This window comes from Bactrocera oleae, chromosome 4 (assembly GCF_042242935.1).
Source record: "Bactrocera oleae isolate idBacOlea1 chromosome 4, idBacOlea1, whole genome shotgun sequence".
NCBI lineage: Eukaryota > Metazoa > Arthropoda > Insecta > Diptera > Tephritidae > Bactrocera > Bactrocera oleae.
Genome location: NC_091538.1, coordinates 60,838,430 through 60,863,269, shown reverse-complemented (window position 1 = coordinate 60,863,269; position 24,840 = coordinate 60,838,430). Strand labels below are relative to the sequence as shown.

General features: G+C 34.6%; 3 protein-coding genes across 5 annotated transcripts in view; 1 reads left to right on the top strand and 2 right to left on the bottom strand.

Moving 5' to 3' along the window:
- Positions 1–18,399, bottom strand: part of LOC106622514 (syndecan) — a 391,261-nt gene extending 372,862 nt beyond the window's left edge. The window contains exons 1-2 of the mRNA XM_036378214.2: positions 18,258–18,399; positions 15,601–15,991 (exon numbers count right to left, since the gene is read on the bottom strand). Of these exons, the coding sequence (XP_036234107.2) occupies positions 15,601–15,822 (222 nt within the window). The 5' untranslated portion in view covers positions 15,823–15,991; positions 18,258–18,399. The remainder of the gene's footprint in view (positions 1–15,600; positions 15,992–18,257) is intronic.
- Positions 14,149–23,683, top strand: LOC106624583 (uncharacterized). 2 transcript variants are annotated; one of them, XM_036378246.2, is made up of 3 exons: positions 14,149–14,168; positions 22,549–22,840; positions 22,950–23,683. In XM_036378246.2, the coding sequence occupies exons 1-3, from the start codon at positions 14,164–14,166 to the stop codon at positions 23,106–23,108; spliced, it is 456 nt and encodes a 151-aa protein (XP_036234139.1). In that variant the 5' UTR covers positions 14,149–14,163; the 3' UTR covers positions 23,109–23,683. The 2 variants fall into 2 exon arrangements, with proteins under 2 accessions (XP_036234139.1, XP_014099802.1); XM_014244327.3 differs by lacking the exon at positions 14,149–14,168 and adding an exon at positions 22,313–22,465.
- LOC106624582 (probable serine/threonine-protein kinase dyrk2) lies at positions 19,766–22,960 on the bottom strand. Of its 2 annotated transcripts, none has more exons than XM_036378242.2 (2): positions 22,877–22,960; positions 19,766–21,227 (listed from the first exon to the last, which is right to left on the bottom strand). In XM_036378242.2, exons 1-2 carry the CDS (start codon positions 22,885–22,887, stop codon positions 19,871–19,873), a joined length of 1,368 nt encoding a protein of 455 aa, XP_036234135.2. In that variant the 5' UTR covers positions 22,888–22,960; the 3' UTR covers positions 19,766–19,870. The 2 variants fall into 2 exon arrangements, with proteins under 2 accessions (XP_036234135.2, XP_014099801.3); XM_014244326.3 differs by lacking the exon at positions 22,877–22,960 and adding an exon at positions 21,345–21,537.
- Positions 23,684–24,840: the final 1,157 nt, after the last annotated feature.

Below are 24,840 nucleotides of genomic sequence, written 5' to 3'. Positions count from 1 at the left end.
TAACAAACAATACATTTGTTATCTAAAAATTATGCATATTGCTATTATAATTAGATTTAAAAGAAATTTACAAGTAAAATCGGTTATTTACTATACAATTTTTAAATACAAAAAAATTATTTATAATATTTTTTTTCTCATGTGATTATAACAATAAATAACTAAACAGAAATATTTTTATATACATTTAATATACCTCCTGATCAAATTTAACCCGGACTAGTACGCACAACTTGCGCGCGCAAATCAAATCGATAAAATTTTATTTCCTAGATGTGTCTATCCTTTTTTTATGTTCGTATGACGTTTGATCTTTATGTGTGTATGTCAATTAGTGTGTGTTTGTTTACGATTTGAATAGTGTGACTGGCGATTCTTACTATGGATAAAACATTGAGTGAATTTGCTTGAAATTCAGTGAATGAAATCGCTGAAATTTTTATTAAAATGCGTGAAATTTTATAATTTTGGTGAGTTTGACCCAAACTTAATCAGATAGTATATTTTTGTAAACCAAAAAATATATATACAAATTTATATTTTTTGTTGAAAGCTTATTTTTTAAATTTAGTTTAATATCATTCTTAAGTTTATAATTTAACAATTGATTGCTTTTCTAAATAAAGCCAAAAATTATTTCGTTTAAAGCTGAAAACTCAAAAATTATCAAAAAAAAGCTTTCTTAACATATTTTTTCTGAAACGACAATACATTTATTTTAAAATATTAAAAAGTAGTTTCAGATTTATAAAAAAAAAAAAGTCGAGTGCAATTATTTCATATATATATTATTTTATAGCATTTAAAACAAATGCAAATTTGAGCTACTATTATTTTTTAATTAAAATTTTAATTTTTTTTTTCTTTTTGATTAAAATTTGTATTACTTGTTTCGAATTGTAGTAGAAATTATATTTTATTTTAAGTCTTCAGTATACTTTTATTTGTTTTTCAAACCATAAAATAATGAATGTTGCCTACATTTTGGCGCAAAAATCAAAAACATGTAAACCAAGCTAAAATAACTAAGTAATGAATAAGAAGTATACAAATAAAGTGGAATGGAACACTAAACTGTTGTTTTTTTTTAAGCAAAAGTATTTTGCAGCTGCAAACTTTGAAACGAATATATTACTTAAACTTGCGCTGGGTATAAACTACAATCACTACCAAAATTTAAAGTATCTTTCGCCTCTTTCATTAAGTTTTAGCGCTGATATTCATTTCTCTCACAAAATCAAAAGAAAGTGGTAAGGAAACACAAAAATGTCAAAGGTGCACTTTTCGTATTTAGAAACTTATATTTCAAGTTGGCTATTTAAAGGGTTGTATAACTCTATTTATATGTAAAAAAATTATATATATATCTACTTGTATATAAGTATATAGATATGTATATAAAGCGAGTGCATGATACATTTGACAAATCCAGCAATAAGCTAAAATTTTACTCCGCAACTGAGGCAGCATTTCGCACTGAAGCCCCACGGAGGCGAATGCAACCGTTATATGCATACAATACTTACGCTATATACCCGTATATACTGGTATATTTATTTATACATATGTACACTTTTTATGTTCTTGATGGCATCCAACTTTAATGATTTACAAAACTGCTGCCCTCAACTCCACCTCCACGCTTTGCTGCCGCAACGTAACACTCGTCGCAAGTCGCTGCCACAATTTTAGTGGGTGTGCGAAATGAATTCGATATCCTCTTCGCCGCTTGCATTTCGACCTGCAATACCACACCCGTCACCAACAGCGCTGCTACTCGCTACGAGCGCGATGTACGGCGTGTGGCATGTCGCGACGTTTCGAATTGCTTACGTATGTACATGGTTGGCTCCATTGCCAAATTGTATACGGCAATCTTTGCATGCGCTTGTATTCGTGTGTATGTATGTGCGTTTACATGCGTTTGTAAGCTGAGTTTGGTGCAAATGTAAGCGGCTTAAATTGGCAACCATCCACCCGGTAGCTTAAGTAGACAGCGCCAAATTGCTGCCAACGGCCACACACACACGCAAGCAACCTAAATGGCAAAGGTATAATGAAGCAGCGGCGAATAGTGGCATATACAGCCGGCGCACGAGGCGAGGGGTTAGAGCGGGTAACACAATGCTCATTTCCCTAAATTATTCACAATTAAGTTGAGGTTTCAGCAAAAGGGTTAAAGGCTAATGGCGTGTATATTCATTATGTTTGTAGTTGACAGCAGCACACACATATGTACATATATATACATATATACATATGTATGTATATATTTCAACTCAAAATCACCAACTTTGGCAATCGTCATATGACATCCCAACGAAATAACTTTCTAATATAAAGCGCCCATTGTCTGATATATAGTCATGTAGGTATGTATGTATGTGTATGTAAGTATGTTTGCTGGTGTTGGCGGTATGCGCTAAAAAGCGAGCCATGTGTTGGCACGGCTGCTTGCCAATGAGATTTATTTCGGCACGATAAACATTTGTAAACAAAAGGGCTGAGATTGCATGAGTCAAGGATTAATATTTGTAATTATTACACATATACGCGCAAGCACACACACTTATCTGCATACACATAATGTGTATAGTAATTTCATTTTGAAATAAGGACTTTTAATGTATATAAATTAAATATGTTTTATACGGCAATTGGCTGCTTGAATGAAGTTGAAAAATATTGAATTGGTTTGAGTGTTCATTTGAAGTGTAAATCATTAAATTGAACGTACATTCTAATGCCTTAACTTAACTTTAAATGCCATAACGTATCTTAAGTTGACTTAACGTAACTTAAGGCCACTTAACGTAACTTAAGCTGACTAAACGGAGCTTAACTTAGCGTAACTTAATTTATGTCGACTTAACCTAACTTAACTTAACTTAACTTAAGTTGACTTAACCTGACTTAAAGTGAATAAAGTGCACTACTATTGTAGCTTAAATTAACTTTGCTTAACTTACTTTTCTTTTAAATTAATATAATTTTCATTTTTGAAATTTTATGAGTGTGTCATGAGATTTAAAATCTGGCTGTACCAATATTATAGATAGAGCTTTTTTAAAAGGGTAGGTATTTTGAAAAGCAATGAAAAATACGTGCCAACTTATAGTTATTAAATTGCATCAGTTAAATGATAATTTTTACAAAATCACGCGACATTTGCGATATTTTCAATTATTTGATCTACATCTTTCCGGCTTAGGTTGGTAGATAGGAGTGCGGCTTCTTTGGGCTCAATCTGAGCAAAATGGGCTATCTTGATGCATTATCGTAAGACGTTTACATTTTTCTCGTTTCATCATTATGTTCAAACCATTTGGTGCAGACAGCCATTCAAAGTTTGGTACCTGATGGATTCCAAGCTCGGCATTCACTAAGAAAGTGGAAAAGTGTTTCCTTATTGCCTCCTAGTTTGCAGCTGCGGCAAAAGTTGTATATACATCGGTCATATCTGCTTTTTCTTGCTATTGGTTATAGATTTTCATCTTTTCTTAGCTATTAATTCTATTTGCATATAAAAGTCTTCCTTGATCGTTCCTGGCGTGCAAGAAAGTTGAAACAAGAAAACCATTAACTTAGGCTGCACCGAAGATATAATACCCTACGCAGGCGCATTTCGTAAAGCATAGAAGGATTTAAAAAGGTCGGTCAGTTTATTAGGCAGCAAATCCTATAGTGGTTCGACTTAAACAATATGGTCGCAGAATGTAGCATTGCTTTGAACGCTCGTCATTTATATACTTATATATACTTTATAGGTTCTTGTGTATGTTTCAAACTTCGTGGCGAGCTTAGGGTATAATTATCTTAATATATTTTTAATATATAGTTAACCCTCAGTAGTATCGAATCTTAATTCAGTTAATATTTGTGATACATTTAAAAGGGTTTGAAATGAATTTAATTTCTATAGATACTAAATTAACATTTTCAAGAATATATACATATGTACATACATTTATATGTAAGTCACATTGTTTATTGTCAAGACTATTGTGGCTTTCTTTTTACAGTTAATATACTTTATAAATATATGCTTCGCTGATAAATATTTAGATATAGATATATTGTAGAATATATTTTAATATATAAGTAAAACCTTCGCATACATAAAAACACAAACATGTTCTTTTATCCATCAATCAATGACTTTTCATTTCTCTTCATTCATTTTCTTCTACTTCAAAGAAACTGTTAAGATATGAGATTACAACGCTGATAATGGAAAAATCGAAAATGACATCTTTTGATCAAACATGGAAATTGTATAAATTTATTTCAATTGCCTATTACATAGAAAACACACACACATACTACCACAAGAGTTCTCTGTAAAGTTTACTCGTATATTTACATATACATACATGTCATATCAGCCTTAGCAAGTGGACAAGCAAACAGAAGACAAAAGCTGATGAGCTGGCCAAGTTGACGGACACACTACTGGGAGTCGTTTTTGAAGCGCTGATTGGGCGGCAATATTGAAAAAATAGAATAAAAGTCTAAAACATAGCGCTAGCGAGGCGCCGAGGGAGCCACACACATACTCACATACGGATGAGTGAAAGCATAAATAAGAAGATGCCCACATGCAGTTGTATATATACACATATATAACTATATATGTATAGGGATTTGTACGCGAACATTATTGTGTGGGTTTTTATATCTGATGCTTGCAACAGATTACATGCGGCGAGGTTCTACACTACTAAATACATACAACTATATTTTTGTTGCTTTGCCATCACATTTTCTTGTTTATATTAAGGCTTTCTGCTTTTCTCCATTTCTACTCTTTCAACGATTGTTTTTCCCCCATTACTTTTTTTCTTTCTTCATTAATGACATGTAAACAAATGCGTTTGTTTTGTGCCAAAGACCCGAGCAATTTGAGTGGGCGGCGAACTTAAGCCGTTGGTGGCCATGCTACAGCACCACAGGGGAATACCCATCTGCACAACAACAAGGCAATGACACGACTCGAGTAGCGTTGAGTTGAAAGTGAGTCGAGTGAAGCCACACTAGAAAGGCGTCCAATATCAAGCATCAGGCGACAGGCGCTGGACTCGCATAACTACATACATAACATATATGCATATATACCTATGTATGTATGTGTGTGAGTAGCGTGAAGCACGGCCGTTTGACTAACTGGCAGCTGAGTTGGCTAATGTGGCATGTGCATTAAGAAGGCTAACTTGGAGACCATGCAACTTTTATGTTTTGGTTTCTCTTGTTTTTACCATTTTTGTAAGCAATTGCTCATATATATAACGGTAATTGTGTTTGCCTTATGCGGGGCCACACAATCGTTCACGCCGTATTGGTCACTGGTATTTTTGTAATTAAATTTTCATATTTAATTGCTTTAGTATACGATTTCGGTAAATTTTTTTTTTGATTATTTAGTTTTTTTATTAAATAATAAATTTCGTTTATATTTGTTCACATTCGAGAAAAAATATAGTGTTTTTCAAACTATCATTATAATTATCAAAATTTATTTTTCAGTTTTAGTTTTTCAAAAATATTGCATTAATTGATTTTTATTTTTAAATACTTTTCTTTAATATTTTTCGAGCCTAAAGACTCAATATTCATGATTTTTTTTACTAATTTATTTGAGTTTAATATTGTTCATATTATTAATTTTTGTTTTCTGTCTTTTTGATATCTTACATAACTTTTTTTTATTAAAAAATTTTTTTTTTGTTTTATATTAAAACCAAAAAACATCAAAATTTAAAATTAAAAGAATTTAATTTTTTGTTTTCAATTTATTTAAAGCCAACATTATTTTTATTATAATGATGTTATTATTATCATTTTATGACCATTATTATAATTCTATTTTTTTATAGTATGTAAATATTGATATATTTCTAGTTTTTTTTTTTTTTGTTGCAAAATTATGATTTTTTTAAAATTTTCATAGCCAAACAAATTTTTATTATTTTATATTTATTTGAATTCAATATTTTTATTATAGCTATAATTGTTTTAACTTTTTATACACTTTTTTATTTTAAAAATATTTTTATTAAGTTTTCAAAATTTAAATTCTGTGTTTCTGAATTTTTTGTTCCCAATTTATTTAAGTACAGTATTAGTATTATTTAACTTTTATTATAATTTTTTTACTATTAGTATAAGATTAAGTTTTTCAAAATATATACTTATATATTAAAGCATTCTTAGTTTAGTTTTTTTTTTTTTTGAAAATTATATTTTTTAAAGCCAAACGAATTTTATAATTTTTTATTCTTCTGGATTTATTTGAGTGCAATATTATTATTATTGTTATTATTATTACTTTTATTAACTTTATGTTTAAGTTTTTTTATCACTTTCATCATTTCTTTGAAGATCAAGATCTTCATTCTTAGAATTTCTTCGAATCAAAACTGTTAAAGCATTAATATTTGTGTTTTTTACATCAAAAATCAAATAATTGAAACATATGAGCATAGTTTTTTTCCAATATCAATTTTAATTGATCTTAGTATTTATTAGTAATTTATTAATTATATTTATATATTATGTATTTTATAGGACCTTGCGAACATTCGTTAAGCTCTTTTTAGTTGCTTATTTCTGAAATTCGTATTCTCTTTTTAATTATTTTACACATATTCGTAGTATTTTGTAGTATTTTATTTCTTAACTTTTTAGTTACCAAAACGAAAACTATATTTTTTGGAAAACATATACAAACATCAGCAGAACTGGAATGCCTTATAAGCTTTCAAGTATTACTACAGCATAAAAATACGAATACCTTTGCAAATAACTGTAGAAATAAATATATTTTTGTAGAATTAAAAATGTTAATGCACATACTTTTCCCCCAGAGTGTATGAGTAACCACATCAATTTAACAAACAACAAATCTCATAAAATATGGATTTTAAGTGCAATTCAAATATGTTTATTATATTTTCAACGTGTCGCCACTAGATTATGCTTAAATCGAAAAATGCCAACTCTCTGTCATTTCCGGTTTGTCTGCTGACATTTGACATTCACATTCAGAGAATCGCATTTTAATGTACACACGCACACGCCACATACACACACACACGTGCGGTATGTAAACCTGACTTTGGATAAAAGAGTGAGAGCGTGCCACACGCGTTTAAAAACATGTGTGGCATGTGAAAAAGTCATTAAATACACTGAGAAGCAATTAAAATGTTGACAACCGTCGCAAATATATATATTGTACATACAAACAGAATTATCGAGCGTGTCTAAATAAGTGATGTATTTTCTGTATTTTCTGCTTCTTCTTCTTCTTCTCTTCTTCCTATTCAATACAATTTTATAGAATATGTCAAGCGCCTCAGAGTTTCAGATCATCTTTGAAGGCTGATTAATTGTTAAAGGATGCCTTTTCGTGTCGAAAGTTTAGTAGCAGAACTTGTTTCTACGAATTCGGAATTTGCTTCTCCGCGACTTTTGAAATAACCACCCAACGTGTGGTTTTTACGCGCTTCCCCAACAATCGGTTCTATACTACCGGAATAGATTTGAATTCTGATCAGGTTATGACTTTGAAATTTTTGTTTTGAAATCGCCAGCCAAGATAAGTACAAATTAATAATAATGTTGCTAACATTATGACGCGGAATATTGCATAATTTATTTTTATTAATTTAAGTTTTATTAAATTTCATATTTTTATTTGCAATTAAAAAAATTATATCTTAAATATTAGAAATATAAGTGATCGTGTTCGGTTTATTTCCGTTACGGAATTTCTTGATGCAGTGCCCCCTCCCGCTATAGAAGCTATGCAATAGCTTAAAAATAGAAAACCGTTAGGCGGAGGACCTTCCTGTTACAATTAAGAGCTCATACTTGGAGAGGCTTTCTTAGAGGTGTCTATCAACCAATTTATCAGAGTACGGAGCGAAGAAAGAAACATTTTTTTTTACCCCCGCTAATGTACATAAGTAGATCCATACTACACATACATATACATATGTAGATATTATTAAAAAAAACCAAAGTTGCGAATTTGACTCATTATTTAATAGCAACTGTGCAATATCAAACCAAAAATTATTTGGGAAAAATTTTAATTATATCGAAGTATATACATACAAATACACAAATGCACAGTGCAACACAAACTAAAGGATTTATAAATTTGGTTCTTATTTTTGCCTCCTAAGCGAAAAGTCAAAATGCGCGCGTACCCGCAACTGCAGTAAACAAATACAGAAATAAAATGAAATGAAAGAAAAAAACATGCTGCGAAATATAAACAAAAACAGAAAATTCCAAAACGCCGCGCAACAACAACCAACCAAAGGCAGACGGCAAACAGAGTCACACAAAATTAAGCGAACACACACACAGAAAAACCCATCAACTAAAATGTACGCATAGTACAAACATGAAGAAAAATACCCAAACAACTACAACAACAAACAAATAAACAAGCAGCCAGCGAGCAATAGACAGCGCAGGCAGCAGATACAGCGGATACGCCGACGTTGATACCGCAGATGACAAGCCACAAAAATTGAAATATGGCAACAGCGCATTGTGCCGTATATTGACACATTGCGTTACGTTGCTCTACCCTCCTTGATTTGCCATATGCGGCATTGTGGCCGATGCACATGCGGCGCGGTCACGGGTGCTGTTTATGCGTCGCTGGCGCATTTGACGGCGTAACCGGCGCACACGCATGCCATTACCACCGTCATAAACACTGGAGCCTCACCTCTAGGCGAGCGTTTGTTTATTTGATTTTATTTTTTTTGCTGTAATACCTATGCTAGTTTTGTGTCTGTTGTAACTGTCTAGCGTGTTTTTTCACGCTGCTCTTACTATAATTATGAGTGTATTCTTAGCTTTGCGAGTTGATCCGGCCCATACATTAACTCGCTCTCTACAATTTTCCTTTTCATGTTTTCTTTTCGTTTTTTTCAAGTTCTTTATTTTCTCTTCTACTCTTCTGCTTATATATATAGCTTAGACCTTTGCTGTTTTTATATCACTTCTTCAACATTCTATGCCATAAACACTCTGTCACGATGTCAGTAATTTCTGTTCTTATTTTCGTTTGTGTCTTTTGTCAACAACTTCGTCGCCCTTAAAACTCCAGCAGGCACTCTACTTTTTGCTCAACAAACAAAATACCAAATAAACACCCCGCTTACGCCTTCGCTTTTTTCACGCTTCTTTTACAGCCTCTTCTTCAGCTACAAATATGCTCTTTAATAACTTCAGTTGCTCATTTTTACTTCATTCTGCTCTCTTGTACTTCCATTGAGTTACCTTCCAAATTTACCTGGCGCTCTCACGCTATCACTCTCTCGGAGTGGAGCATTTGCCACATTATCTTATACTATACTTCCAAGTGGATTGGATTTACTTCTTTTTCTGTTGCTACTTCTTCTCCATATCATTAACTTCTTTCCACGCTTCAACCACACTTTTATTCGCTCATTCGCTTTTGAACGGTTTTCTATTCTAATTCTGCTGCTTACTGCCTTCATTTGTATACAAAACATGTGCATTCACTTTACTATAACCAAAAAAAAACAAAAGCAAAACTACAAAAACAGAAACAGAAACAACGTTTATACGCATATCACTTGAATGCAACATTGCTCTTTCCTGCCTTGTTTGCGTTGGCATTGCCGCCCGCCACCGCTTTCAAACATGGAAATCACATCCGTTTCCAATAGCTGTTTTTAACTGTTCATTTCGCCTGGGTTAGAGCGTGACAGCATAACCGCTTCCTACGTGTATCTGCCTTGATTGCCTTTTATTGACGCTGGCTGCTGTCGACGTCGGCGTCGCTGCTGTGGCTGAGTCAGTGAAGACATTTGTGTTTGCTGCGTGTGGGCTCCGTGTTTGTGGAATTTATTGCTTGCAAACTTAGTGCATTGGCTCACAAATTACATTTAGCAATTTAAAAGAAAATGAAATTAAATATAAATATCTTTGAAATAATAAGTAATAATTTACTTCCTCAATTTGTTAAACTTATCCCAAAAATTGAAAAGTTAACGGATTATAGGTTCCTCTTCGCAAAATTGTTTGCACTTAACGAAAAGACAGTGTAGCCATATGCCATATAAATTTGAATCTTTATCAGAATTAATGTGTTTACCATACAAAGACTTGATTTTGATCGGTCAGTTTGTATGGCAACTATATATATGCTATAGTGGTCCAATCTGAATGAATATTATATATATGCTAAATTTCAATAAGATTCCTTAGAAAAGAAAAAGTTTTCCATGCAAGAACTGGTTTTTGATTGATCAGTTTGTATGGCAGCTATATCTTAAAGTGGTCCGATATCGGTCGGTTCCGACAAATGAGCAGTTTTTTCAGCTCGATATCTCAAAAACTGAGTGACTAGTTCGTATAGGAGTATATGCAGGCAGACTCACATTTCTAAAAATTAACTCATAGTTAGCTCATAGTTTGTAACAAACTATATACCCTGTTCAGATTATAAAGATATCTTATTATATTAATAGAATTTATTTAATTGTTTAAGATTGATTGAGTAAAAAGTGAATATATTTTAAAAAGAAGCAAGTACCGCAACTTTGTTCTGTATAATGTAGCAGGTTAAACTCTTATCTATCCAGAATCGACAAAGGGTCCGGAAATGATATTAACCACCTTTTTGAATAACTCAAGATCAAATTTAACCGGACTGGCCCATATAAACTGCGTAAACCGAATTAATAATTTTTTTTTTTCTTCTAATGTGGAGACCCAACTTTTTTTTTTATAATCGTGTTTGATCTCCATATATCAATTACTCTATGTTTAGCAGCTGTTTGTTTACGATGCCAAAAGTTGGTCGGTCGATATATACAAGTTTTTTATTTTTATTGTGAATGTAATGAAAAACTAAAGTTTAAAATTTTTTTTCAATGAATCCCGTCGGATTTTACATGAACACAATAACAATAAATCATGGCTTCAAATTGCGGTTGAGGAGAAATTGCGGTTGCGGAGAAATCTGAATCATATACTCTTATGTACATAGATCTTTCTTGTAATGATAGTCTATCATGAAAAAGATATTCACTTGCTTCTAGCTTCAAAGAAATAATTTTTAGAATACATCAACAATTCGTAAGTGTCGTAAAATCTTTTAAGAATTTCTATTTTTTAAATAACTCAAGTAAGCCTCATAACACAATTCGGTAAGCAGTCTCTAGTCACTATTTGAAAAATTTTGAAGTAAAGTCTCAATTTGTGAGTCTCAATTTGTGAGTCTCAATTTGTGATTTCTAAATAACGAAATATAAAAGCTGATTAAATCTGCTCGTTTTCAACTGAAAGAAATTGAAAATTTTTTGTGACTGTCACGTACTGAATTGCAAAGTCGTCTCAAGTCAAAAAAATTATCTCTAATTTAGAATCTCAAATTTAGAGACTTGTGACTGTATCAAAGTGCTGAAATCCATTATTAAAATATTGTTAAACTGAGCCCTTTGGGCAATCAATACTGCATATGCGAGTTTAATTTGATATTAAAAAGCTTTTCTTAATCAATATTTGCTTATAACTTTTAGAATATTCTATTTACAGTAAAAAAATGTGGAAAACGGTTGGCCTCAAGGGCCATCCCTGCAACTTCCCTCTAATTTCATACGCTAACGTTCAAATTTCGCTTTTTTCACTGCTTTTGAGCTCTTCGAAATTTTTCGTTTTCGATATCTAGCAAGTAAATCAACCGATTTCGACCCGGTTTGCGGCAAACAATGTGTTTCTTCAAGGTTTAGAACTAAAACGATTTTTCAAAATTTTTATTTTTGAGATTTCTCAAAATCTACTGGCCCGATTGGGTCCAAACTCACACGAAATTCAAGTGCAATGAAACCCTTTGGAATGCCGTTTAGTTTATTCAAATCGGTTGAGCCGTTTAAAAGTTATAAGAGGGTCACATACATCCACACACACACACATACATCCACACATACATACAGACATACGGACATCATCGTAGAAATGTTCGGGGAAGCTTCCTCGACCCTCAAAACGTCGAGATCTGTTGAGAACTCGATTTTTGCAAAATGGGGTGAAACCAATATCTTCCCGATTTTTAGAAAATTTTCAATTTTCTTAGCGGGAAGTTAAAAAGTCCGAACTTATAAATATTATTATTATTATTATCCTGACTTGAAATATACCACTATGACTTAGCCTTTCAAAAATATTCTCAAATTAAATAACTTAAAAAATCAAAAAATTGTCAGCGACTGTATCTTAATAAGTATTTTCTCTATGATTATCCGATTTGATCATGAGATTACATCATCATCAAACAGCTCAGCAGGGAGAAAATTATCAATATTCGCGAGCATTGGACTTTAGGCCAAGTTTTTCCTAGTTACAAATCGTGGAAAGAACAACAGATTTTTGAAGATAAATTATTTTAAGAATACGCATTATTCTAGGATCCATGATGTATTCGAAAGCAAAAGAAAAAATAAAAAAATCTTATAACTATAACTCTAATCCTTCTTTGTGTCCTTAATTATAGTAGAAATGTATATATATAATGCATGTCTGGAATCATGTTTACTTCAAGTTGTGTGTGTGTTAAAGGAACGATACTAAGCCAGTTGCAACAGGCTTTACACTCTGGTGTTGTAAATAATCACTTCAATGAACAATAATAACTCTCATTCCCCAACGAAAGTGACGGAGAAAACATCCGATACTTGTAAATACATACGTACATATCCATGCCACTACCACACAAAATATTCGCAAAATTTTGTGTTTTCCAAAGAAAACAAACAATCTTTCAATACAGCAACTACCAAACATGCATTGTGGCATGATCGTAAAAATTAAAACAACAACAATAAGAATGTAGTCAATTGCAACAACCATAATACATCAAACGTCAAATTGTTGGAGTGACAGTTGTCAGTAGCTGGCACCAGACAAATGAAATAGAAATGACAAACAGCAACTATAACTGCACATATGCTACAAATACCAAAAAAAAAAACACACACACACACAACCTATAAATGAGCGTATTGAAAATACGGCATTGCATGGTTAATGCGCTTAAATATTCGATACCGCTTCTATATTTCTATGCATGTTGGTCTCTTTGGGAGTATGTGACCTTTTTTTGAAGCGTTCAATCTAAAACTAGTAGTTGCAAGTATTAATGCAACAACAAAACTGAACAACCGACCCACTGATAAAAGTCTGATGAATAGACGCTGTAGTGGGCAATAACGTACGTACAATAGGCCAGGCAATTGCAATGAATGGCACCGTCGTCAGACAAGCACGAGTAAACAAATAGCCACCGCAGCAACAACAACAGCGGCACCTACAAAGTATAACATTTGTAATGGTCAAACTGGTTACATTGTATGTAGAAGGAACTATTGTAGTAGCAACAGCAGCCAAAACAACAACAACAGCAAACATTGTAACAGCCGAGTGAAACTGCATTTCCTTATTGTGCGAAAATTGTGACGATTTCGCAAAGTTTTTTACATTTCTTATATGCATGTAGTATGTATGTAAGTACCTATGTGTTTTTTGGCTGTGCAAATGGACAACTGCTGCATTTAACGAGCCGACGTCTGTCTACATAGCGGCAATGCAGTTGTTGGATAGACATTCGTCAGCGCAAAAACAAACAAACACTTGCGCAGGCGAAGTAAAGTGTGGGCAAAGTGACCCAAGAGGCCGTAGTCATATGCCTACAAGCTATCTACACCGCTCTCTTCAGGTTTACAATTTTTTCCTTGGATCCTCTATCATTCAAGCCTTTCTTCGCATATATGCATAAATGTTTTTATTTTTATTTTGCACTTTTATATGTTTGTATATGTATGCAGGTCGTTCGCAAAGTACCGTTTAAATGCAGTTTATAACCGTTTAATAACCATTCACGTAATTGTCAGCATTTTGCAATTTTGCTTTTAATTATTTACTCCTTTCAGCGATTTCTCAGTGCTACTGGCTGACGATCTGCTGAATATGCATAAGTTTTGCTGCGATCTCACCATTTGTTTGAGACATTTCTTATTTGCATTTAGTTCTTAGAAAATAATTTTGTGGCGAATGTGTTCTTTGATATTGTTTTATTAAAGTTTTGATGAATTGAAGCAGCTGTTTTCGAGAATCATGCAGTATGAGTGTTGAAGGCTAAGTAAACGTGTGAAAGTGTTGTTTTCAGACAAAATATATTTTATAATCTCTTACTTAACACATGTTGTTACAAAACATAACTTTAAAATATTTAAGCAATTTTCGCAAAGTAACAGGAGTGAAGATTATAGAAAACTTGCCTGGAAATAGGTTCATAAATGTTAGGAAATTGTAATTACTAACTCAAATCTATTGAGTAGTAAGATAGCATATACAAACAATTTATATTTTATCATTCCATTATTTCCATTATTATATAATATTATTATTCCGAAGTAGTCCATTTACACATGTGAAGTTTTATCTCCATATGTCAATTAGTGTGTATTTGGCAGCTCTTTGTTTACGACGCGAAGTGTTTGTCTGGCGATTTCTACTATGCTATGCTAGTTTTACATTTGCTTAAAATTATTTGTCCAATGAAATCACGGCTACAAAATCGTTGAAAATGCTGCAGAAACGTTTTGGAGAATCTACTTTATCGTGAGTGAATATCGTGAACTCTTTAAAAACTTTGCGCATGCGAGTTGTCCTCTTTAAACAACGATAACATCTAAAAAGTTAAGGAAATGTGTTTAAGAATTATTGTTTTGACATCAAAGAGATAGCAGAGGATCTCAACAGCTCTTCTGGATCAATTCAACACATTTTGATTCATGTTTTGGATATGAAGCTAGTTAAATCGTGTCATCGTACCAAAATATCTTAATCATTTGCAAAAACGATGCCGAATAAAGTTCGCAAGAGATATGCTTGACAACGTAGCAAACGACCTTACATTCATCAAACGCATCGTCACTGGTGACGAGACATAGATTTTTCACTATGACGTCGAATATCCAACGAATGGCGCTCCAAAAATGAATCAAAACCAGAATTCGCTGAAGGCACAGAAGGCTATCCCAGCCGAGGCTTTTAACCTTTGTATAGATAAGTGGATTAAGCGTTGGATTGCTTTCATTGGCTCAGGAGCCTATTTCGTAGGCGATAATAAAGTTGTGTATAAAAATACGTGATAATGTATTTTTTGTCAGTCCAGCCCAAATTTTATCAGATCATCAGATGGCAAAAAAATTTACCTAAGGAAAAACTTTTTTTGTTGCAATAATAAATTAATATATATACAATATATATATATATATTTTGAAGATCTACAAGTAATCTCACTGATGGTTTAATGTTAACAGATATACCATTAGTTGCTTTTATGCAACGCATATCATTTACACTGTATCTCATTTACTTACACACTTAGATCAGACAATAATGCATATGTATCAAAACCCAACTTGAACTTTACATATTCATTTAATTTGTATATTCAGAAAATTAATGAACTAAGATCAGATGCACTTAACATTCTATTATCTGCAATATATTAATCTTATTTAAAAAACGGCTTTACTAACTCACCTGATCAGTAGCACCATTAACGCTGGCCAACAGGACAAACAGCGCGACTGCAAGTAAAAATTTTCTGCTACCGCTGGTGGTCACATGTGTTGGCGTGAGACTGGTTAAAATGCCACCAGTCGCGCGCCGTTTGCCTGCCGTCATCTCCGAACCAAACGTTGCCGATGACGTTGCTATCCAACTAGTTGAAGTTGGTGATGCGTTTTTGTAGATATTACACATGGTTATTGTTGGTTTGGTTTTTAATTTTGCTTGATACGTTGATAACGTTTGAAAATTAAATTCTATTATACCAAAATACGTAGTATACAAAAAACGTAGTGATAAAAGAGGAATTAAATCCCAGAGATTTATTTGCTTTCAAACTTATTTTCAACGCCTAAAAATTTTACTGAATAGCAGAGGGGAACAAAACAAAATTTAAATTTTTTTCAAACATTTTTTTGCAATAAACACAAATTTTCAATTTTATTTGTAAATTAATTATTATTATTTTTAACTCGCGCGATTTAAAAAAAAATTTTTTTTATTAATTTAATTTAATTTTTTAATTTATTTATTTTTCAATGTTTTTACTATTTCTGTTTAAATTTTAAGCGTACGATTTTCGTATTATTTTCTTTTATTTTATATTTTTATACCAAAACAAATTGCGAAATTTGGCACACTCAACCAATAAAAAATTGCTTCAGACTACCGGTTTGTCCACAATGCCTACGCGTTTGCCGCATAAACGTAACGTAAGGTGGCCCCTTTTCATTAAATGTAATAAAAACTATATACGAAAATTAAACCATCAGCAGGAAGGCTGGCAAACACGGACGGAACAGGTCGGCAAACATCAAAGTGGCCAGCAGAAATACATATGTATGTAAGTTTACGCGCTGCCGCCGCCATGAAGACGAAAAGAAAAATATTGAAAATGTCTCAGTAAGAAAACACAAACAAAAAAATCGACGAAGCAACGAACTTGTCGGCATAGTTAGTCCCTATAGTGGATGCGCTAAGTGAAGTCAAAGCCACCGGAAGGCAGGGTGTAAGCATAGCAGACAACTATAAACATATACACATATATATTATGATATAAAACAGAACAAAACGAGGTGGAGAACTTGAAGATGATAATGGTGATGCTGACGATGACACCAGCGCCATAAAAAAAAATAAAATGAGTAAAAATTGCTTGTTTAGCTTATGAAGTTATGGTCGACGGATGCTGCACAAAAGCGACAACGGTGTTTACGTTGAAAATATTAACGCTAATATTTAGTGAGACGAGGTTTCTTATATCGACAACACCGTAATATGCGCACGCAAAAAAGACGAAATGACAAAAACAAAGCTTGAATAGAAAATATAATAAAAGACAATCAGCAACGGGCGCACACGTAAGAAGTGGGACGCAACGGTATGCGGCGTTATACGGCGCGTTATACGCATATTTCATTATAGACGTAGGTACACACAGCCTCTGCGGAGTTGACATAAACACGCACAACACCCCTCAGACAGAAAAAATATTGAAATATATACATATATAACGAAAACACACACGAATGCGCTTAAACAAAGAAATAAAATACAATAAAATGACATGAATAACGCAAAGCAAAACGCGGCGCACGCACGCACTCGACAATTGAGCATATTTATTAATTAATTAATTTCCATTTGCTAGCTGCTGCTGCACTTCATGGCAAAATTAAACTTCGAACAACACTTTTCTTTTTGTATGCAGCCATTTTGAGGCATTGCATATGACGGCACTTTACAATGGCAACGTTGGCACCCGACCGACCAAACGACCCGTACGATTTACCGCCTACAGTGGAGCACTTGCAGACGCGCTGTTACACCACTTTTTTCTATATATAAACGGATATACATATATGACGGCGCTGTGGAGGCGCGCGGAGTTAGAAACGTTAAACGCGTTGGCGTTTCGTTGCGACCAAGCAATGCAAATGATTATGCCAAAATGTGGTAGGTGCTCGTTCATTCACAAATACGTAAAATTCCACTGATTTGTTGCACTGTCTAGGCGCATAGGCGCGCGCTAATCACCGGCATTTTAGCTTTAATCAACAAAAACAAAAAAATTTGACCAACAAATGTATAGCACCAAACAGTGTTAATTTTGTTGTTTTTTAGTATTATCTCTTTTACTTTCCAATACAACAACACTTTGCGCTCAAGCGAGATTTATTTAGCCATTTAACAAACCAAGCTGGCAACTCGCTCACTTGGTCTCACCAGCTGAATTGCAAAAAAAAAAAACAAATTATATGAAAAGACACTGGCACTGGATGAAAATAGTAGAGAAGCCACAGACGGTAAGAAAAAATTGACTATTATTGAATTTACACATAGTGTATATAGCGGCGACGGCGCCTACACTGACTGCTGCCTCTACGCCAACACACAAATTTGCTCACACGCACAAATGATGCTCCGCCGCGCACTCCACACTTCGTTTATTACAGATAGTAGCCTTTCGTTTTTCGCGTAATTCGGTAATTACATACATATATACTATATACACTGCGTTATATTTTAATATAAATTAAGTGCTATTCGCCACATTATTCTCCATTACTAAACAAGTACGTTTACTTTACACGCGTTTTACAACTCAATTCACTTTGTGTGTTTTTTACCTTTTCTGCTCTGTAGTCTTGCTTTAGCTATTTTATTATTATTATTCGGTGCGTTTGTTCCGCGCACAATTTCTCGATACGACCGCACCACGTCTAGATGTCGCAAGCACTCAACGCGTTCAACTACTGCTAACTGCGTTATACCAGAATTTCCGATGGCCGCCACTGCCGGAGCCGCTCGCCATTTGTCCGCACTCACACATTCTCGCTCTTTATCATGTTCTATGCTTTACTACGCGTTGCGTACTCTCAGTTAATTGCATTTCCAGCGCGCTCAGTTGCATTGTGGACACTGGAATCTTCCTATCATTTGCATTTGCAGTTGTGATTGTGTGCATTAGCAGTGAGAGAGAGAGCGTTGAGAGAGTGTAGGCGCACTGTGAGTGTGTGAAAGTTTGTGAAGAAAAAGTGATTTGAGTGGGAATACTAACAAGTTTCTGAGTTCTTTGAAGCAGAGTTGTCGAAATGGCGGTAAATGAAAACAATCCGAAAAAGTTAGAAAACCGTTAAAAATTGTTTTGAATTTTCTGTTAATATTGAAATTGATCTCAAGATTATATATGGACATATGTGTGTGCATAGTTCATGCGACAAAATATTTAGAAGAAGAATTATAAAAGTAACGGAAAACAAGAAAAAACCTTAACTTCAGATGCACCGACGCTATCATAACCTTCACAACTTGATTTTGATTGGTCAGTTTGTATGGCAGCTATATGCTATAGTGGTCCGATATCGGCTATGTACAGATTGATTTCTGAAGGACTAGTTCTTACAGACACCACACGGACAGGGCTAAATCGACTCAGCTCGTCATGCTGATCAATTATATATATTATATATTATATAGGGTTTCCCATGTTTCCTTCTAGGTGTTTAAAACTTCGTGGAAAACTTAATATACCCTGCTCAGTGTATAATAATTTAAGAAGATTTACGAATTTTATATTAATTAATTTTCAAAATCGAATCACCGTCTCAGTTTCTCAGCGAACATACCCATACTAACAGCAACGATTTGGACCAGACGACATAAATCTTAACGGAGTTGCCCTTACCCATCTTCATCACCGTAAGCACCGCCATCTGTGGACTAGTCCTTCATTTATGCAAATCAGACTCTATTACTGATGATGAGAACTCATATGCTGATTTCTTAAACGGAAGCTGATTAGTGAATCGACCTTAAATTCAATTCATCGGTCACGCTCAGTCTGTAGATACAACCTTTTTATCAATATTATTCAAGGTGTCCGGTGAGCCGAATAATAAAAATGAATCAGTTTAACCGAACCAAGCAGTCCCAATTATACCCCCGGTGGAGATTATAGTATTCAGTATACAGCAGTGAAACAGGGACGACAAAGAGTAAAAATTACTTCGTGAACCCTGAACATGAACATTGGAGGCAGTTCCGAAACATGGATAAGTTAAAGAAACTTTAAATTCACTACAAAGTTTCTATCTTCCCGGCTTGTTCGTTCCCCTGATACACATCTAATATTACATTTAGTAAAAGAAAATTTCTACACATTTATTTTATTATTTATTACAATATAAAAATGATAAGACTAAATAAAATTATAACAAGTTGCTTGTATTGCTATTTTTACTCAAAATTTGAACTTGGCTTGCTGCGGATTAGAGCTACCATTGCCCAGGGCTAACTTCAAGCCCAATAGTGCCATTTTTTCCGCCTTTAGGTAGTGTTCATCTTCGAATTGACAGAGGAACTTCGGATATGCATCAGTGCTGACATCAGCATCCAAGAAATTCCATTGTGGTATGTCGATGGTGAAGGGTTTCGTGGCAATCTGTGAAAAGCCGCTTAGCGCCACATCTGCCTGTACGATGGTGCCAGCATCGAGATTTGTGCCTTCCCATGTGTCATTCCCCGCTACACCCAGATTTGTAACTAACGCCTTTGGTCCCACCAATGTGGCAGCGGTGCCGTTCATTTGTTTGAAATGTTGCTCCAGGTAATTGCCATACGAAACGTCATTGAAACCATTCTCAGTGGTGCCGCCAACACCATTCGCTTCAGAGAGTATCACAACATCGGCATCATCATCGCATTTAGGCAGCGTGACAACTAGCGGCAACGTAGGCTCGTTAAGTAACGCTTTGCTAGCGTTCGTCGTGCTGGTGACCGTCGATTCCGATGTTGTCGTCGTAGACATAGGTGAACCGGCCGTCGACAGTGGTGTATTACTTTTTCGAGGACTGCCATCTGGTGGTGTGGAAGTTGTAGCACTCGCACTTGTGGAGGCTGTAGTGGCGACACCATTTAGACTGGGAAAAAGTTCACGATCCGTCTCAGTTTCACTAGCCGAAGCAACTTCATTCTCATTCCCATTACACTTCAGCAGCGCTTTTGTGAGCTTCTTCTGTGCAGTGTTAGCGGTGCGACGTGGTGTGAGTGTTTTGATTTTCACCAGGCAGGAGGAACCGGCACCGAATAGCACATCCGAATAGAGTGTACCTGGGCGGCATACTGATGTAGAATCAGCGGGACTCACATAAGTCACCTTTTCGGCTATCTTCACGGGTGTATTGGGGAATTTCAGCCAAGTGGGTGAGCGCTTACGCAGCGATTTCGATTTCTTGCCAGCAACGGAAATGCCATTGTAAGTGGATATTTGCTTTTCCGAACGCTTCCAACTACCGGATTTCACTTTGGTTGGCGGTTTCAAAGTTGACTTTGAAGTACTAGGCGCCTCCTTGTTGGCGTTGCCAGTACTACTGCTGTTACTATAATTACTGTTACAACAGCTGCTATTGCTGGGTCTTTCCACTGTCTCTTTGCCTTGCGTCTTCAACAAGTCGGATATGGACTTCTTCGAATCGGTTTTCGACAATGAACGCTTTCCTTTCTCCGTCTTCTTACGTAATTTCGGCGATTTTGCATGTTGACCATGTTGTTGTGTAGACCCATGTTGTTGCTGTTGGTTTGAATTGTTTGCATTTTTGCTGTAAAATAAAAAGATTCGTAATTTATTAGTAGGACAATATTTAAATCAGCTGATTTTGCCTGCCATTCCGTTAGGGCGGCAGAAGACGCTTAACTACATGAGAATTTTTGGTTACTTGGAGTTTTTGGAGCAAATAAAACCGCTGACCATTCTGGTAAGAAACATTTGCAGTAAAAGTTGGAATTTCTATGGCTTCAAAGTTGATGTTTTGGACAAAAATTTATTTGACAAATCAATTTTGGTGTTATAAAAACGAAAAGGAAAACATCAAACTTATTTTTAGTAAACGTAAAGCGATAGTTGTAGCACAACGAATTTTGAAAAGGGTGCTGGATCTTAAAGTATCAAAAAAAGTTAGTTTGAGGAAGATAAAAAAGTGGACTGATAAAACCAAAGATCCGAAAAGGGAAGACTGTAAATGCAATACGAGTCATGAGGGCCGGAAAAGGAAATTAAAGAGGAAGAAATCTGTAAGATGAGCGTAGTTCATGGGATGTAAGAAAATCATGAAGTGCAAACTAAGTCGGCCGAAATCTAAGAGACTGAGTATAGAGAAATAGAGTATAACTCAGATTTTCACTGGGTGTCGTAAAATGTAGGTACGTACATATATGGTATCGGTTGTGAGAACTTGAACTCGATTTCTATTCAGCTGTTGCCTTGACCTTGCAAAAGAAAACAATAGTTATAGAGTCCATCCAAAATAATTTATTCATCCAATATTACAAATGAATGATTTCTACCAAAGCAAGAGAACCTATCCGCTTTTTGACTGATATTTCATATCCCTTCTTTAAGAAGTCAACCGCTCTCTTCAGCGAGATTTCCAAATTTTTGCTTTGAAGTTATTCACTAGAAAGGTTATTCATCTTCGTAATATACCTATACACAGTTGCTACAAGTTCCTGTATTTTAGGTAAGCTGAAGTCAAACCAAAAAAAATACGAAAATAGACAACTGTCATTAGGTTTCACTGTATTACATACCGATCACGATAGACAGTCGGTCCCTACTGTGAATACATTAATTTACAAATGCTGTGCAACAAATAAAACCCCCCTTTTACATGGCTTCCAACAGTAATCTTGGTACTTTAAGTCAAATGAAATTTGTACAAACTTTTTGGAAATCAAATAATTTAGTACGAAAAAATATATTTTTTTAAGAAAAAAAAAAGAATATGTTGGCGAGAATCATTAAACGCGGCCTTTTGGGTGCACAACAAAATTTTCCGAGGTACACTCCACCTTAATACGTAAACTTTGAGATAAACGTAATGACTATTTTCTTGAAATTTACTTATTCCCTCTTTTTTGCAGTTTTTGCGCCAATCGTCGCTTTACCAATGAATACAGTGCGCATATACCGGGCGGTGGCCTCGAGAAATTAGCTGGCTGCTTTAAGGAAGAAAGTTACTTTAACATGAACGACTTAAAACTTTTGCTCAAGATGCGCGAACAGACGCTACGCGGCGCCGGTTATGACACCACCGACATGAACAATGTGATCGACGAGATCGAAGAGCTGGATAATGTGACGCCAGCACATCGTCAGCAGAGCTTAATGAACAAGCATAAGAATTGCATGGAGGAGCTTTATTTCCTAACCGAGGTGAGTTCGGAAAGTTTTTGTTTTTATTGTACTTACTAAAGTGGCATAATTGTTGTACGTCGTTTTTCACTCGTATTTGTTTGTGTATATTTCGTCGTCTTCGCTGCAGGAGTCGATGAACTTGCGTCGGCTCGAACAAAAAATGCACTTGGAAGCCGAGCAGAAAATGCGTGATGATATCGCTTTGGAAAATAGTCGTCGCGCTTTGCAGTTTTCAAATCAAGCGGAGGCAATGTCTAAAATACGCAATGCCCGATATACGGAGTGAAAATTTTTTTCTTTTCAAAATTGTTATTTTTATTTATTTATTGAAACAGACGAAAAAATTAAGCAACAAAATAATATTTTTTTTTGGTAAACATAAGTTTATATGCAAGTTGGCTTTTTTAAATTTTTTTCGTTTTTTGTTTTTATATTTTTTTTTTTAACATTTTTGAGAACTATTATGTACGTTCGTTTCCGGGGAAAAAATGTGGGAAATTTAAAAAAGCCCAACTGAGCAGAGTTGCACGTATTTGCACACACACGTACGCTCACTCGCACACAAACAAGCAATATTGCTATAACGGTGAATGCGCGTTGCCAACGCACAACCAGTTGTACGTATGTAAGTTTAATATCGAGACTCACATATAAACGTGGAAAAATCGGACACAACATATAGATAATCGATATGTGAATATGTTTTAGACTAGCATATGTGACCCAAGAGCGCCATTTATGTACATATTTATTATTTAGTAAAATTTTTATATGTAGAATTGCAAATGTACACATATATTTTTGATATTTTGCCTTCCATAACATAGTTGGAATATTAAACTTAAGCGATTGCCAAAAGAATCATCTATGCCTATTAATTGACTATTTTATTTCGAAAAGCGTGGGTGGGCGAGAAATCAACGATTATAAGAAAATGTTGTTTAGATTCTTCGAGTATATTGAATAGTAGATGAGTATGATGTTGAAGGTTTTAATTACCTTTGGCTGTATGCGATTAATAGTAACGGATTTCAGGTGTCGATAGTCTAAAAATATTTCGATCTTGACAATTGGTATACCTGAGTATTGCAATATGAAGAGACTTTAGGTTTCGGTGATGCCAATGCAACTTGGAAAGACCTCGGAAAGAGCAGCGAAAAAAAAAGAGAAAAGTACTGGTTTCAAACTGCGCACCTTGACATGCAGAGATCAATCTGTACTTCAAAGACGAGACGGCTTCAAGTCCAAAATGACTTCATGATTAAATTACTGTATCCGTAAGGTGAGCAGATTATTTGAGGTAACTCTTCCTTAGCTCTCAAATATCCTAAGATAGGATAAGATCTTGTAAAGAGAAGAGAAAGGTACAAAAAACCATGGGTCGTAGTAATCGTAGGTCTTCTATAATCAAGTGTTGCTAAAAAACACGGTCTTTGCGGCTACTACTTAATAGATATTTTTATGTAAACAAAGCGATAAATCAACGCGACTTGACTCCTCTGTCAAATACCCTGCCTATTTTTATGTGGAAACTTGGACGATTAGAACATTAGTGGAAAAATAAACTATCTGATCAAACTTGAACCGGACTGATAAAAAAAAATACATTTTCACGTATCTTTTGACAAATCTTTATTATCAAATTATTGGCAAACATGCCAACGTTTAATCCATGTTTCCGTACACTTATTATAATCCTCGACTGGGATGTCCTTCAGAGGCTTCATTGTATTTTGGTTTTGTCGGTTTCTGCTAATTTTTTTAATAATTTTGGAGCGACTTTCGGTAGATTGTTGGACAGTTTCGACGCCATAATCATATACCAAAGTTTCGTCACCAGTAATGATGAGTTTTATAAATGTAGGGTCCTCAGCTACGTTGTTAAGCATCTCTTTTGCGTCTCTGCTCGACGTCGGTTTTGCAAAATATTAAGGTATTTTGGTACGAGTTTAGCAGTGACACACTTTATAACCAAAAGATGGATGGGCGCATGAGGCGAGTTTTAGACGGCTTCCCGA